This window comes from Pan paniscus, chromosome 8, assembly GCF_029289425.2.
Source record: "Pan paniscus chromosome 8, NHGRI_mPanPan1-v2.0_pri, whole genome shotgun sequence".
Taxonomy (NCBI): Eukaryota; Metazoa; Chordata; class Mammalia; order Primates; family Hominidae; genus Pan; species Pan paniscus.
In genome coordinates this window covers 116110179-116126317 of record NC_073257.2, presented here as the reverse complement: position 1 = coordinate 116126317, position 16139 = coordinate 116110179, and the positions used below count along the sequence as shown (strand labels likewise).

The following is a 16139-nucleotide window of genomic DNA, read 5'->3' as shown; positions in this document are numbered from 1 at the left end:
ATTTCCTGCCTACCTTTCATCCTCTGCCAGTCACTTACTTTGGGAGCAGGGCAAGACTGGCCTCCTCACATTCTGCTCTAGGGTTGGCTTTAAAATTAAGGGAGGTCTCTAGCTGGGTTTCTGGGGATACCCATAGTTGATATTCAGGAGATTCCCTGACCCCCACACCGGGCCTGGTTGCAGAAGGATGAGTGGCCTTTCTTTCTTAGTTGTGGTTAAAGGTATGAGGGTGGGGTGGAGAGGGCTTGGTCAAAACACAAATAAGCAAAGTCATCAGGGGTGGCAAGAGAAAGTTTGACTTTTCCTCCTTGCCACTTCTCCCTGGGACTCTGCAACATGAGATTTTGTCAGTCAGTTTTATGAGTTTTTAAGAACTAAGCATGGTGTGTGTCTGGCACTCACATTTCTGCATAGAAACACGTGTCTCCATTTCCTCCTCACCCCGTCTCAGTGAAGAGCACCACCATCTCTGTGGTAATTAGAAATCTAGGAACATCCTTGACTCTCCTTTCTCCCTTTCCTCTTTTTATCAATCCATCACCAAATCCTATAGATTTTTACCTTTTAAAATAACTTTTTAATACACTGACTTACCAGTGGTTTTCAACTGGGGAGTGATTGTGCCATCCAGGGGACATTTGACAATGTGCATAGGCATTTTTGGTTGTCAAAACTGCAGAGGTGCTACATTGCTAAACACCCTGCAATGCATAGGACTCTACCAACAATCGCCAAATCTAGCCCAGAATACTGATAGTGCTGAATTTGAGAAATCCTGCATTGGCTCCACTTGTTAGGAGAATGGAATAGACTCCCGACTGATCTGCCTATTTCAATTCTCCCTGTTCTCCCACCCCAACCAATGGATAATCCTGCAGCCAAATGATCTTTTTAAAGCATAGACCTGATCCTGTCACTCCCTTGCTGAAAACCCCTTAATGTCTTATAGGGGAGGAGAAGGTGTGATACCTTTCCTCATCTATCATAAGGGTTATAGCCGACACTCCTATAACAAAAGACAGACTAACCAGAGAAAAGCATGACAAGTTTGTTAAATCAAAGTTTTACACGACACAGGAGCCTTCAGAAATAAAGACTCAAAGACCCAGGGAAAAGTATTTTTATGTTTAGGCTCCATGAAGAACGGACAGCTGTGTAGAAATGTGATTGGACAAAAAGGGTATGATCTACTGGTAACAGACTGAAAGGGGAACCCAGCAAGGTCCATCTATTTACATTCTTCGTGGCCTCTCCGAGTAGGATTCCTTCCTGCTGGGTACAGAGCAGGACCCCTCTGGAATAAGATGCTTATGATCTACATTAGACAGGTAGGCTAGAGAATTTCTTTATGGCCAGTTCCTACAAATAAAGGCAGGGGAAGGTTAGAGTAATATTTCCAGGTTTTTATGCCTTGCTTTGAGGGAGGGGGTTCTATAATATATACAATATATATATTAATAGTTTCTATGACCCACCTTGGGGAAGAGGAATTCTGGTGTCTATGACTTGCTTTGGGGGAGAAACAGGGGCAGGAGACAGGAGAACAGAAAAAGGTCGGAGAGAAACTTTGCTTCTGAGGCCTTCCAGTCTTCTTTAATTCAAAGTATTCAGCATGCCAAAGCATTATACTTTTATTTACTTATTTATTTATTTTTTTGAGATAGGGTATCACTCTGTCACCCAGGCTGGAGTGCAGTGGTGAGATCATGGCTTACTGCAGCCTCGACCTACCAAGGCTCAACTGATCCTCCTGCCTCAGCCTCCCAAACAGCTGGGACTATATGCACATGCCACCATGCCCATCTAATTTTTGTATTTTTAGTACAAATGAAGTCTCACTATGTTACCTAGGCTGGTCTTGAACTCCTGGGCTCTAAGCCCCAATAGTCTTTTCATGGCTCTTAGGATAAAGGCCAGAACTTTCAACTTGTCCTTCACCTGGCCATTGGTTCCTTCACTAGCCTCATCTTAAGTATTTTCTTCTTATCTCCCTCTGTGCCAATCACACTGCCCTTCCCAGTTCATCCAATCTGTGGCCCTGCCTTAGTGTCTTTATAAAAATTATCCTCAGCCCATCCCACCCCCATCCAGCAATCACTCCTCATGGTTTGACCCTCAGTGAAAGCGGTGCATGCACACAGAGACCATCCCTAACACTGCCCATTCAGCTCGTGTTAAAGAACGAATTATTCAACGGTACTTGCTAAAGCACGGTAAGGCCACCTTTACTCAGGACCATCATGAAAGGTATAGGAACCATGACAATGGAAGTTTGAGTACAGAGCTCAACTCTAAATATAGCATGGGCAAGTGGGAATTTATAGCCAAGGAGCAGGGTGGGGGTCAGTGGATGGAAAATTACTGTAAGAAACCATCAGGGCTGATGGAGGATTCTGGCTAAATTGACCTAATGGGCTTCTTGCTGAAGACAGGTATGAAAGGAAAATAAATCTTGGGGCCCTCAAATCACTAAGCCAAAGGGAAAGTCAAGCTGGGAACTGTGTCAGGCAAATCTGCCTCCCATTTTATTCCCACATAAGATAGCTACAAATATAAAAAAAGCTACATACCTCCCTCATAATTTTCCCACAAGGAAATTCCTTGTGGACAAAGGACAGACAAAACTCAAAGTTGTCCCTCTGGTCACAAGAGACAACTGTATATCTGATGGCTTTCTCTGCCCTGTTGTTTCACTAAGCCAGACTTAGGCATAAGTGACTATTCCTCTACCCTCCTCTCATATGTAAATTGTTGTATTCAGTGAAAAGCTAATCAGAGACTCAAAGGAATGCAATCTTTTATCTCTTATCTCCCTATGACCTGAGTGAACCAATGTACATCTTAAACATATTGTGTAGGATGTCTCATGTCTCCCTAAAATGTACACAACCAAGCTGTGCCCTGACCACCTTGGGCACATGTCAGGACCTCCTGAGGCTGTGTCATGGGCATGTTCTTAATCTTAGCAAAATAAACTTTCTAAATTGATTGAGACCTGTCTCAGATATTTTGGGTTCACATAGGCCAAGGTAATCAGACATCACCTGGGGGACGGTAGAGAATGAGGAACCTGATCAGATATGGAGGGTGATCAGACACTGAGGACACTGACTGACTGACTTAGCAGTGTTGCCAAACTGACTTAGCAGTGTTCTTTGCTAAAACCGGATCTTACAAGGAAGGGCGCAGACAAGCCTAGGGAAAGGCTCAGTAGCCTGACGAAAGTTTGACCAGGCAGAGAATCTTTGTCACTAGGCGAGGATCCTAACATAAGCATTCATACTATCATGTTTCTTTTCTTCTTATTTCAATCTATAATTCTATTTGCATAATGATGTTGTTATAGGAAAGGGGTCCTGATCCAGACCCCAAGAGAGGGTTCTTGGATCTCACGCAAGAACGAATTCAGGGTGACTCCGCAGTGCAAAGTGAAAGCAAGTTTATTAAGAAAGTAAAGGAATAAAAGATGATATACTAAACAAGGAGTGGATTACTCATGCCTCCCCTTTTTAGACCATCTAGGGTAACTTCCTGATGTTGCCATGGCATTTGTAAACTGTCATGAAGCTGGTGAGAGTGTAGCAGTGAGGATGACCAGAGGTCACTCTCGTCGCCATTTTGGTTTTGGTGGGTTTTGGCCGGCTCCTTTACTGCAAACTATTTTATCAGCAAGGTCTTTATGACCTGTATTTTGTGCAGACCTCCTATTTCATCCTGTGACTTAGAATGCCTAACCATCTGGAAATGCAGCCCAGTAGGTTTCAGCCTCATTTTACCCAGCTCCTATTTAAGATGGAGTTGCTCTTGTTCACATGCCTCTGACATTTCCCCCCTGTCTTTTATAAGAGAACCCTTAATCCTAAGGGTTGCAGAGGGACGAAGATCCATCTTTTATAACTTTTTCAGGCTGAATAGGGGCGATGATATTCCTGCCTAACTATGAGGGTCTCTTGCATTCAGGGTAGAGAGGAGTTCAGTCAGAGAACATCAGTATGGTAAGGTCCATTCATAACTGTTGAGTTTTGACAAAAGGTGATATCTGGAAGATTAATACGTGTTTAAGAAAACATTTAGTAAGCTTGTCCTGTATTCCTACACAAAGAGTATGACAACAACATATTCCACAAGGGTAAAGCAAAATAAGTAAAGTTGTTCCAAGTAAGCTAAATTAGAAGGCTTTTCATGAACTGGGCAGCTGTTGGAACTAAGCTGATATGGGGTTATTAGCTGAATGTGATGTGCCCGGAATTAGAATACTGATCCAGATTTTTACATTACCCATCCCTTTTGTTTATTCTGAGCAGCAGTCAGAGATCATTGGTTGGTTCACAGGAATAAGCAGGGTTAGCCTAAATTGCAGAAACGAACTTAAAAACAACTAATGAGACTAGAATTTAATAACAAGTGTACCACAGTACTTGAAACATAATATTTCTCTCTCCAGTTTCTCATTTTTACTAAAGACAAATCATGGTAAGGCTGATTTGCTTTGTTATACTTGGCCTGATTATTTGTATAAAGTGCAACAAAAATAATTATTTTTCACATAGGCTCTTTTTAAATTAGCTTTGATGGAACTCTGCTCTATAGAAGTAATCTTAGACAAGACTTTGTAAAGCCAAGCTCGGCCATGTGTTTGTATCCTCAAATATCTATGAGTTGAGTAAATTCCTGTTCTCTTGAGGTCCCAAGATAACTTAGGACTCCTGGACCTGCCAGAAAGTGACATTCTTTACTTACCACAGGTCATTCTTTACTTACCTTTACAGGGACAGTTGCAGACAAGATCTGAGGCCAATTCTCCAAGGGGCTTTTATTGGCTTTACAAGTCAAGTTTGATTCCTTAAAGGAAAGCACACCATTCCAGTTAAAGCCGTGGTGAAATAATCAATTTATCCAATTGTGTTCTGCTACAAAAGAAAACAGATCCTTATTGCATGTATGCAAATAACTATATTGCCATAAATTAAGAATACTCACAAATAGTTTCCAAATTTTGGCAAAATCAGGTAGAGAGAAACAAATATACTCCAAATTTTGTTCACAGAAGTATACTCAACTGCTAAAAGCTGTAAATAGCTCAAAAGAAAAGTTTCCTTGACTCTCATATTCATGAACATTCCAGCTCTACATGAGGGTTCTGAAAGTTGTTTCCTCTATTCTAATGTTACAATTTCCAAAGTTATTGGAAACCTGCATTTGGGAACACCTGCTGGAGTTCTACAGTTGATTATAAACCACCTTCTAAAGAGGATTAGAACAAGAAAACAATTGTGGATGATAAAAAGTTTTAGGATAGCCACTATTAAAGCCACAATTGATAAGGAAACTTGGTTACTTATGTGGCACACAAAATTTTACATAACAATTATAATTATTAATAATCTACACTAAGTCATATTAGAATTATAAGAGTTTCTCATAACTTTGTAACATATACCAATAACACATTTGTGCAAATATAGTCCAAAAAAAGCAAAAAACCATTTCACATTTGGCAATGCTTCCTATATGATTTTTATAGCAAATAAGCCAAATTTTACCTTTACATTAATGTGCTATTAATGTTAAACCCAATTTTTAATAAAACCTTATAGACATATTTACCCAATTTTAATGTTAACCATAAGGTAAGAGTCTTATAAACCTCGTATAACCCTTTACAATTGTGTGCGTGTGTGTGTGAAAGAGCAGATCAACTCTAAGAAAAACCTGTTGTGCTTTTATTCCAATGTTTAATTTATCGAAAAACTGAATAATACCCCTGTAACTTTAGCCAATATGTTCACACACAGAATCTCTTACAATTAATTTTTATAAACCTTCCACAACTTATTTAAACCTTTAGTTTTTTTTTTACTTAAAGCAATCCTTTAACACTTAAATGTAGGCAGAGAAAAATCCACATTCCCATTACTTCTTATAATCTTTCACCAAAAACACATTTTACTTTCTTTACACACCTTGCATGTAAAATTGTTTCTTTAGTAGTTTTAATTACATGTTATAATGTTAACTTTTTGCAACTTTTATTTTTGGTGAAAACCTTGGTAAGTAAGAGATTTTAATTGTGTACTAGGTGTGGAGCCTAGCCTAGGACACAACAGGCAGAAGTGCAGATAACAGCTGACTCTCTAGCATAGCTAGAGGGCATAGCTAACTCCACATGTCCACAGGGCTCACCCTTACTTAAGCAGGCAAGTTGTACAGTAAGAGTCATAGGGCATCGTATGAAGCATTTAGGAGGCCTAACAATCTGTGAATTGTACAACATTTCTTGCATAAAATCACTTTCATAAATCCTTTCACAACTTACACAGACCATCTGAGACAATGTGGATATCTAGCCCAACTCCCTGGATCCCACCAGTCTCTAAGTTCCAAGAAGGAAGAAACTTTATTTGTTTTTCTATTTTTTCCAAGTGACTAGCACATGCATGAATGCATGCGGGATGCTCTGTAAATATTTGTGAAAGAAATGGAGAGAAGAAAGCAAGACAGGAAGGAAAGACCTAAAGAAAGGAAGGGAAGGGTAGAGAAGGGAAGACGACTGAAGGGAAAGGAAGAAGGGTAAGGGAGGGAGTCTAAGGAAAGGTATGGGAGAGAAGAAGGAATGACAAGCTGCCGACCATTCAATTAGGTTACTTCCAGAGCTGTCTGCTTCCCTGAGGAAGCAAGAGGGTACATTTCAAAGTGTTATATGGTACTTAAGGGCTTGGAGCTCTAAATTAGCTAGACCTGCGTTTAAGTCCCACTCAGGGCTGGGCAAGGTGGCTCACGCCTGTAATTGCAGCACTCTGGGAGGCCAAGGCGGGCGAATCACTTGAGGTCAAGAATTTGAAACCAGCCTGGTCAACATGGTGAAAACCCGTCTCTACTAAAAATACAAAAAATTAGCTGGGCGTGGTAGCACGTGCCTGTAATCTCAGCTACTTGGGAGGCTGAGGCAGGAGAATCGCTTGAACCCAGGAGATGGAGGTTGCAGTGAGCCAAGATCAAGCCACTGCCCTCCAGCCTGGGCAACGGAGTGAGACCCTATCTCAAAAATAAATAAATAAATAATATAAATAAATAAAGTCCCACTCAACTTTGTAGCCATGGACAAATTATGTGCTTCTCTTTTCCTCACGTTACTTATCTGTAAAATGGGGCTGATGGGAGATGTGAAGACGTTGCAACAATGTTTGGCACAGTCAGCACTCTAAATGAAAGTCTGTTTAGAAATTTACTAATTTTTTAAAATAATTATTTATTTAGAGACAGGTCTCGCTCTGTCGCCCAGGCTGGAGTGCTGTGGCGTCATCCCAGCTCACCGCAGCCTTGAACTCCTGGGCTCAAGCGATCCTCCCACTTCAGTCTCCCAAGTAGCTGGCACTACAGGCGTGCACCACCATGCCCGGCTGCCTTTTAAATTTTTTTGTAGAGATGCGGCACGGGCGCGGCAGATTTCGCTATGTCTTCCAGGCTGGTCTTCAACTCCTAGCCTCAAGCGATCCTCCCGCTCTGACCTTCGAAAGCGCGGAGATTGTAGGCATGAGTCTTACTTGCAATTATTGGCCCGGACCTGGGGAAATTTGTTAAAATGCAGATTCTGATTGAGTAGATCTGGTGTGGGAGCCAAGTTTCTGCATTTATAACAAGCTTCCCAGGTAGCACCAATGTTGCTGGTAAACAGACCACACTTTGAACAGCAAGGGGCCCGCCCCTCCCTTGGCTTGCCGCTCACCCATTGGCCGAGAGCGGCAGACCTTCCACCAATCTGCTCGGCTCAGAAGGGAGCGGGCCAAAGCGCAGAGCCAATGGGCGCGGGGCTTACGGTCTCCGGGATACGGGTGTACACAGCAGCGGCGTCGCGGCCCGCAGCCGCGCGGCGGCGGAAAGGTAACCGACCAGCCCTGGGGTGCTGCGTGCGCTGCCTGCTCCCGCCTGAGGAAAACACTGCCCATGGCGCAAGGCCGGGAGCGCGACGAAGGCCCCCACTCCGCCGGCGGCGCGTCCTTGTCCGTGAGGTGCGGTGTTCACGGCCCCGCGACCGATCTGGGTCTCGCGGAACCTCCTGCCCCACGTCCCCTCCTCCCTCCTCTCCCTCCGGTTCCTTAGGGCGGCTTTCCCCGCAGCTTCGACCTCTTCCCCTCTGCCCCCAGTGCCTTCCCTCAGCCTCCCTCCCCGTGTGACCTCCCCTGTCCGCTCCCCATCCCCTTGTTCCTTGACCCCGTCCCCAGTTGTCTTTCCCACTCCTTATTCTGCGACCCTGACCCTCCGTCTCTTACCCAGCAACGTCCCCTGCACCCTTCATCTCTTCCTTCTAACTCAGGATTCCCGCTAGTGATCCGGGTCTTCTGATCACATCCCCCTCCCCCTCCACCTGGCGACAGCCCGGATCCCGTCCTTGCTACCTTTGGTGATTTTCCCCAAAGTTAGGTCCCTGAATCCTTTCCTTCTAACTCCTATCCACTAGCTTTGGATTTATTTGCATTTATAGTAGCCTTTGAAAAGCATCAAGCACTGCGCAGATATAGGTGGCATTTTTTCCCCTACATTCTAGAGTGTTCCTCCCAGCCCCCACCTCCACTCTATACAGCATCCCCTGCTAGTCCTGGACACTCTAATGTCTCGAGGTTTCTCACCAAGCCAGTGTCCTTCACTTGCCTTTTCCACCATCTTCAAGCATACCTTTAATATTTAAATAAAAATAGAATCTCCTTCATCTCCTCTCCTTTCTAGCATACACCTAGCACGCACTCCTTACTTGAGAGTATGTTCTTTTTGTGTGCTAGCCTTTCATTCACGTCGACTTCATTCCTTTTATTTTCTACGTTTATCTGTATTTTTAAATCTAAAATATGGCCACATACTCTTCATCTGTGTAAATAAGCAATTTTCCTACTCTGCTAACAACCACAAAGCAGGCTGTCCTATGCAAAGTTGTTTTTTAAAGTTTATTTTAAAAAATCAAACTAATTATAAAAGAATGGTCCAGGATGCCACTGTGTTGAGATCAAGCTCTTTTCTCTGTTATTTTCACTTTTTGTCTTCCAAGTATAGAAGACCCCAGAAGTCCTTCTGAGACTTTCTCAGGTTTGGTCAGAGAGTTTCCTTTGCTGAAAAAGTTATCTGAAGAAGGCCTGGGAGACCTACGGAACTTTAGGTCTACATTTAAATTTCTATAATTCATTGACTCAAATAGATCTCACAGCCAGCATGTGTGTTCTTTTATCTTAGAAATTGGGGGCAGAAAGCACATGAAAATAGAAATGTTTCAAAGATTTTGATGACCCTTTGCTTTGCTAAAAAAAAAAAAAGTATTTGAAATGTATTATATTGATGTTGACATATCTTTTCCCAAAGATGGGTGCAAGGATTCCCTAAGCAGAATGTTCATTTTGTCAACGACAACACCATTTGCTACCCTTGTGGGAATTATGTAATATTTATTAATATTGAAACCAAGAAAAAGACTGTACTGCAGTGTAGTAATGGAATTGTGGGCGTCATGGCAACTAACATCCGCTGTGAAGTTGTGGCTTTTTCTGACCGGAAGCTAAAACCTCTCATCTACATATACAGCTTTCCAGGATTGACCAGAAGGACCAAATTGAAAGGTATTCTAGAGAACCCTTCCTCTGCCCACAATTGAAGGATTTTGTTTAAAGAGTTGACTAAATCTATTATAAGTGAAGATTTATTTTTTGAAAGGTTTTTTTTTGTTTGTTTTTTGTGTTTGTTTTGAGACGGAGTTTTGCCCTGTTGCCTAGGCTGGAGTGCAGTGGTGCGATCTTGGCTCACTGCAATCTCTGCCTCCCAGGTTCAAGTGATTCTCCTGCCTCAGCCTCCTGAGTAGCTGGGATTACAGGTGCGCACCACCACGCCCAGCTAATTTTTGTATTTTTAGTAGAGATGGGGTTTCACCATGTTGGTCAGGCTGTTCTCGAACTCCTGACCTAGTGATCCGCCTGCCTCAGCCTCCCAAAGTGCTGAGATTACAGGCATGAGCCACCACGCCTGGCCCCATTTTTTTTTTAATATACATTTTTAAAGAAGGAATCAAGCTGATCACTGAGGATTTAAATTATGTTAGCTAGAGCCTTGCTGTTCAAAGTGTGGTCTGTTTACCAGCAACATTGGTGCTACCTGGGAAGCTTGTTATAAATGCAGAAACTTGGCTCCCACATCAGAGCTACTTAATCAGAATCTGCATTTTAACAAAATTCCCCAGGTGATTCATATGCACATTAAACTTTGAGAAGCACTGGGCTAGAAGACTATTGCCTTTTTCAGAGCAATGATTTTTTTTTCTTTCCTAATATTTGTTGAAAATCCAGGTGAATTGATGTTTGTACAGCTTCTAAAGTCAAGTCTCTGAGCCTCAATTTCCTCATTCATGAAATAGGGATAAAGATGGTGTCTAATGTGAAGGCTGCGGTGATGATGATAGATGAAATTATATAATATGCTGTATGTGTATGTATGCCAAGTGCTCAATGTTGCCTACCATTTGAATTATTAGTGTTTATTTTATTTATTTGATTTTAACAGAGTCTGGCTCTATCACCCAGGCTGGAGTGCAGTGGCATGATCTTGGCTCACTGCAGCCTCCACCTCCTGGGTTCAAGTGATTCTCCTGCCTCGGCCTCCCAGGTAGCTGGGATTACAGGCGTGCGCCACCATGCTCGGCTTTTTTTTTTTTTTTTTTTAATGTTTTTGGCAGAGGATGGGGTTTCACCATGTTGGCCAGGCTGGTCTCGAACTCCTGGCCTCAAGTGATCCGCCCACCTCCACCTCCCAAAGTGCTGGGATTACAGGCGTGAGCCACTGTGCCCGGCCTAATGACTCTTTCTTAGATACAGCTGACCCACACTGAGCTGCTGCACGTCTGCTGGAGCCACCAGCTAATGATTCCTTCATTTAACACCCCATGGGCAGAAAACTCATGCTTGAGGCTGGACTTAGCTCTGTAGTCTTAAGGGTCAAATAAGTGTTTGGATGAAGTCAGGGAACTTCACTATAATTTATAATACTTTGTTTGTGGTGAAATTTGCATTCTCAACAGTTTAAGACAATTTTCAAAACATAACCCATTCACATGTTGGGGACTATCTAGGTGGACTATACCCTTTATCTTTAAAATTTCCCCAGGTTGGTTATTTGGCTGTAGTTCTGTTTGAACCAATTGAAAGTTAGTTCAAACCAATACCCAGGAGTCTTACTGAATAATGATGCCCTAAAGGAATTCCCAGTAATACTAATCAGTAATATTAATCAGAGAGACCTGTTATCACTATTATTTAATATCAACCTGGAAGTTCTAGCCAATGCAACAAAATATAAAACTGAAAAAAATATAGCTATGGGAAAGGGGATGATGGATAATGCAATAGTCTGCTAGGACTAACAAAAGAATGCTCAGTAAGATGCTGGTTTTGAAATAAGTACCCATACAATTAGAACATATACATACTTAGAAATAATTCAAAAAAAAGTGTGAGTGACCTAGGGGAAGAAAACTACAAAAATCATTGATTTAAAATATTTAAATATATAGAAATATATTCCTGGATGGAAAGCCTGGTTATTATAAATATATTTCTGAGATTTGTCATAGAAAGTAATTTGTAGGTTTATCATATGTATTAGACAGCAAGGAGTACTCAAATGATTCCAAAATTCATCTGGGAAAATAAAACATAGAGAATGAGAATAATTTGAAAGAGAATGATGGCAAGGCAGAGGGTCATTTTAATATTATGGTGCCATAGTAATTAGAAGTATGGCATTGGTGCAGGGATCACCAAATCAGTGGGAGAGTTGAAGACTTGGGACAGAATCTAAAGTATATAAAAGCTGAGTAAATGAAGAAAGAGGCTGCCACCAAAAAGAAGGAGGAAGAGAAGGCGGAGGAGGAAGAAAGAAGAAAAAATATAGATTATTCAACAGTGGTTAAGAAAACTGCATATTTTAACAAAAGTATCAAGTTAGATACTCATGGTCTATATCAGATGAAAAAAAGCATTAAATATAAATAACAAATCCACTTGAAAATAGTAGAAAATATGGGCCGGGCACAGTGGCTCACGCCTGTAATCCCAGCACTTTGTGAGGCCAAGGCAGGTGGATCACGAGGTCAGGAGATCAAGACCATCCTGGCCAACATGGTGAAACCCCATCTTTACTAAAAATACAAAAGTTAGCTGGGCATGGTGGCGCGTGCCTGTAATCCCAGCTACTCAGGAGGCTGATGCAGAATCGCTTGAACCCGGGAGGCGGAGGTTGCAGCGAGCCGAGATCACGCCACTGCACTCCAGCCTGGCAACATAGCAAGACTCTGTCTCAAAAAAAAAAAGAAAAGAAAAAAAGTAGAAAACATGGTAGAATAGAGGAGTGATTCCAGGAAGGGGAAGAACTTTTCACACAAAACAAAAACTTAGAAAAGACAGACATATTTGATTGTATATCTGTTTTAAACTGATTAACATCAAAAACACCATGAAAAATTAAAAGGGAAATAATAAACCAGGTAAAATATTTGGAACAAATATGATCAAATATTTTCAGAGCATTAATGAAACAAGAACAAAACAAACAGCCTCTTAGAACAATGGAAAAGAAATTAACCCAGACAAATCACTAAACTCCAAATAACCAAAGACATCAAAAAATGTTTCATCTCAAGATTTGTTTTAAAAAGCGTGATTTAAACCAAGATGCTATTTTTCTGCCTATCAAGGTCACAACTTTTTTATGATCATAATTGCTAGGTAGAATGCAGTGAAATTGGTAGCACTCTTATTTGCTGAAGGTGGGACTATAAATTGATAGAGTCTTTCTGTGAAATAAATATTGACTCTATTTGACCCAGTATACTCACTTCAAGACGAATTCAATTTTTAGGAAATGGTTAGAAATATGGTCAAAGATTTACATGCAAATGAGCTTAAAAAGCACTATGATAATAGCACAAGGTTGGAGCAACCTACATCTCCAGTATTATGGATATAGTTAAATAAAATATACTATAAAGGGGTATTATGCAAACATTAAAAATCACACTTTTAAAGAAGTGTTAAGATAATGATAAAATGGTCAATATAACGTAAATAAAAAACCAATAGGAGGCAACACTATGATCCAATTCCATTTAAAAATGGATTATCATATATTATATATATATATGATGAGACAGAGTCTTGCTCTGTCCCCCAGGCTGGAGTGCAGTGGTGCAGTCTTGGCTCACTGCAACCTCCACCTCCCAGGTTCAAGCGATTCGCCTGCCGCAGCCTCCCAAGTAGCTGGGATTACAGGTGCTTGCCACCACGCCCGGCTAATTTTTGATTTTTAGTAGAGACGAGGTTTTACCATGTTGGCCAGGCTGCTCTCAAACTTCTGACCTCAGTGATCCACCTGCCTTCCCCTCCCAAAGTGCTGGGATTTCAGGTGTGAGCCATCTCGCCCGGCCTCATATATAATATTTAATCTATGGCTAGTATAGCTATAAAAAGCAAAGTTATATTTAAAGAAAATATATATATATGTATTTTTTCAAGTAAACACAGAAGAAAAGACTAGAAAGAAATTTACCAAGTTTGGTAGTAGGATTATAGAGGGTATATTTTTCTCTCTTTTTTTTTGGCATTTTCTTCAAATACCATATTTTCTAAGATTTAAAGAATATCTAAAGTTGGTCATCTTCAATTGTGGGGGGAAACGTCTGTTTAGCAAGCATTTAAAAATCATTAAGATCTCTGCCTACAGAAAAACTAGTTTTTGTAGTGAATGCTCAATAAATACATTTTTTCTTTGTTGATTAGACTATGCTAAATATATTCAATAAATGACAAAAGCAAAATTTTAGGATTATATTATGGTCAATTAAAATGAGAATGAGAAAAAAAGCAGAAAACAGCTATTAAAAATCCACAGAACAAGCAATAGAGACACAAACATACAAAGACAGACTGAGATGAGGGCAAAGCTTGCACCTGTGGAACCCCACTGAAGAACAGCAGATGAAGAAGAGGGAAAATCAGACCACTCTGTACTGGGAAGCAGAGACAGGCGCTTCTTGTTTTGGCCTCCCCATGATACGCATTTTAAAACATGTTGTTGCTAAGACTTTGGAATTCATGTTGCTTTTTGTCAACTATAGGTACAAAGGAGTATGTCACTTTTTATAGCTGTTCCAAAAGCTGGCAGATATTAAGCTAAGAGCCAGATATGGCCTAAGATAATAGAAATAAGGAAGTAAGCTAGAATTATTACAACTTCCCAAGATATTTAAAGATGTCTGAATAACTATTCTAATTACAATGTCTCATATATTTATGAGATTATTTTTGGGTCATTTCAGACCATGCTGGGACTTACATGGTGCGGTATGCTCAGTTCTGCATTGAAGTCTAGAGACAGTAACCTAATGGTCTTAATTCACTTTAATATATTTTACAAATGGATCTTAGCTTTGCTCTAAGCTTTCTGTTCATGGTCTTAGAAATTAGCCAGGATCTTTCTTATTCTAATAGTTAAATGCTTTTGAATTACGTGAAAATCATTAGCAAAGGAAAATAAACTGTAAGACCATAGTTAACTGAACATGGTCTTAACATAATCAAATCCTGATAATGGATTTTATATTTTAGGCAACATTCTCCTGGACTACACTTTACTTTCATTCAGTTACTGTGGCACCTACCTGGCTAGTTACTCCTCTCTCCCAGAATTTGAACTGGCCCTTTGGTAAGTTTCAGCATCCTGTGGAATTCCTTTTACTGGGTTACATTTTCCTCTTACTCTTCTGGATTTTATCGAAGGAAATAGACATGAAAAATCTGAAACAAGGAAATATAGAAGGAAAAAATGCCAATCACAAGTTTTAATACAGTTGCTATGTTTAGGCATAAAATTTGGCAGTCAGAGCAAAAACTATATAAGAACTAAATTAGTTATTGTCATTCTCTTTCATTAACATGCTTTATGTATTCTCAGATAGAGAATATATTTATAAATACATAAAGTTTCACTTAAAAAAAACAAATAGCATCTTGGAGTTGTTCGTATGTTTCCTGCAAATATTGAAATTGAGATGGTCTCTATATTAGAGTTCAGTTTAAAGTAATTGTTGTTAGAGACATTAGAACAATTATATGTTCAGAGAGTGGAACATTATACCACTTTTGCCCACTGTATGGGAAATCCTGTGGTTAAGACACATTTCTGGTCTTTCCTGGATCATTTCACGTGGCCAACTTTAAGGCTATACTCCCTTTTCTATCCATGATATAAGCCCCTTCAAGAGGATATTTTTCTTATTAAGGGGAAGTACAAAATATTCCAGAAATGATTAAAGGATAACATACTAACATTTCTTATACAAAAATGTAAGTACCTAGATTCAGGGAGCCACATTTAGTTTATGTAAATTTTTTTTTTTTTTTTTTGAGATGGAGTCTCACTCTGTCCCCCAGGCTGGAGTGCAGTGGCACGATCTCAGCTCACTGCAACCTCCACCTCCCAGGTTCAAGCAATTCTCCTGCCTCAGCCTCCCAAGTAGCTGGGGTTACATGTACCCGCCATCATGACCAGCTAATTTTTTGTATTTTTGTAGAGACGGGGTTTCACCATTTTGGCCAGGCTGGTCTTGAACTCCTGACCTCAGGTGATCCGCCCACCTTAGCCTCCCAAAGTGCTGGGATTACAGGCATGAGCCACCGCCCTAAAATTTTTTTAAAACAGCTTTATTGAGGTATAACTAACAGATAATGAACTGTTCATATATAAGGTAAATACTTTGATAAGTTTTGATTTATGTATAAACACATCACCGTAATCAAGATAATAAATACATCCATCGGCCAGGCGCCGTGGCTCACACCTGTAATCCCAGCATTTTGGGAGGCTGAGGTGGGCAAATCACGAGGTCAGGAGATCGAGACCATCCTGGCTAACACGGTGAAATCCCATCTCTACTAAAAATACAAAAAATTAGCTGGGCATGGTGGCAGGTACCTGTAGTCTCAGCTACTCGGGAGGCTGAGGCAGGAGAATGGTGTGAACCTGGGAGGCGGAGCTTGCACTGAGCTGAGATTGCGCCACTGCACTCCAGCCTTGGTGACAGAGCAAGACTCCATCTGTAAATAAATAAATAA

The 16139-nt window shown here is 40.7% G+C and overlaps 1 protein-coding gene and 1 long non-coding RNA gene across 16 annotated transcripts in view; one reads left to right on the top strand and one right to left on the bottom strand.

The window, feature by feature from the left end:
- Positions 1-477: 477 nt before the first annotated feature.
- On the bottom strand, positions 478-9336 carry LOC106635207 (uncharacterized). 2 transcript variants are annotated; one of them, XR_004664848.1, is made up of 3 exons: positions 8271-9336; positions 4762-4910; positions 478-1359 (listed from the first exon to the last, which is right to left on the bottom strand). It is a non-coding gene; the product is annotated as an uncharacterized LOC106635207 (long non-coding RNA). The 2 variants fall into 2 exon arrangements; XR_004664847.2 differs by lacking the exon at positions 478-1359 and adding an exon at positions 3538-4039.
- CFAP43 (cilia and flagella associated protein 43) overlaps positions 7788-16139 on the top strand; it is a 102069-nt gene continuing 93717 nt past the window's right edge. For 4 of the 14 annotated variants that reach the window (XM_055093351.2, XM_055093357.2, XM_055093352.2 and 1 more), the window contains exons 1-3: positions 7790-8009; positions 9349-9602; positions 14634-14730. In XM_055093351.2, coding sequence (XP_054949326.1) covers positions 7945-8009; positions 9349-9602; positions 14634-14730 — 416 coding nt within the window. In that variant the 5' untranslated portion in view covers positions 7790-7944. Of the gene's footprint in view, positions 8010-9348; positions 9603-14633; positions 14731-16139 lie in introns of all 14 variants that reach the window. The other 10 variants (XM_055093360.2, XM_055093358.2, XM_008950881.4 and 7 more) reach the window with 6 other exon arrangements.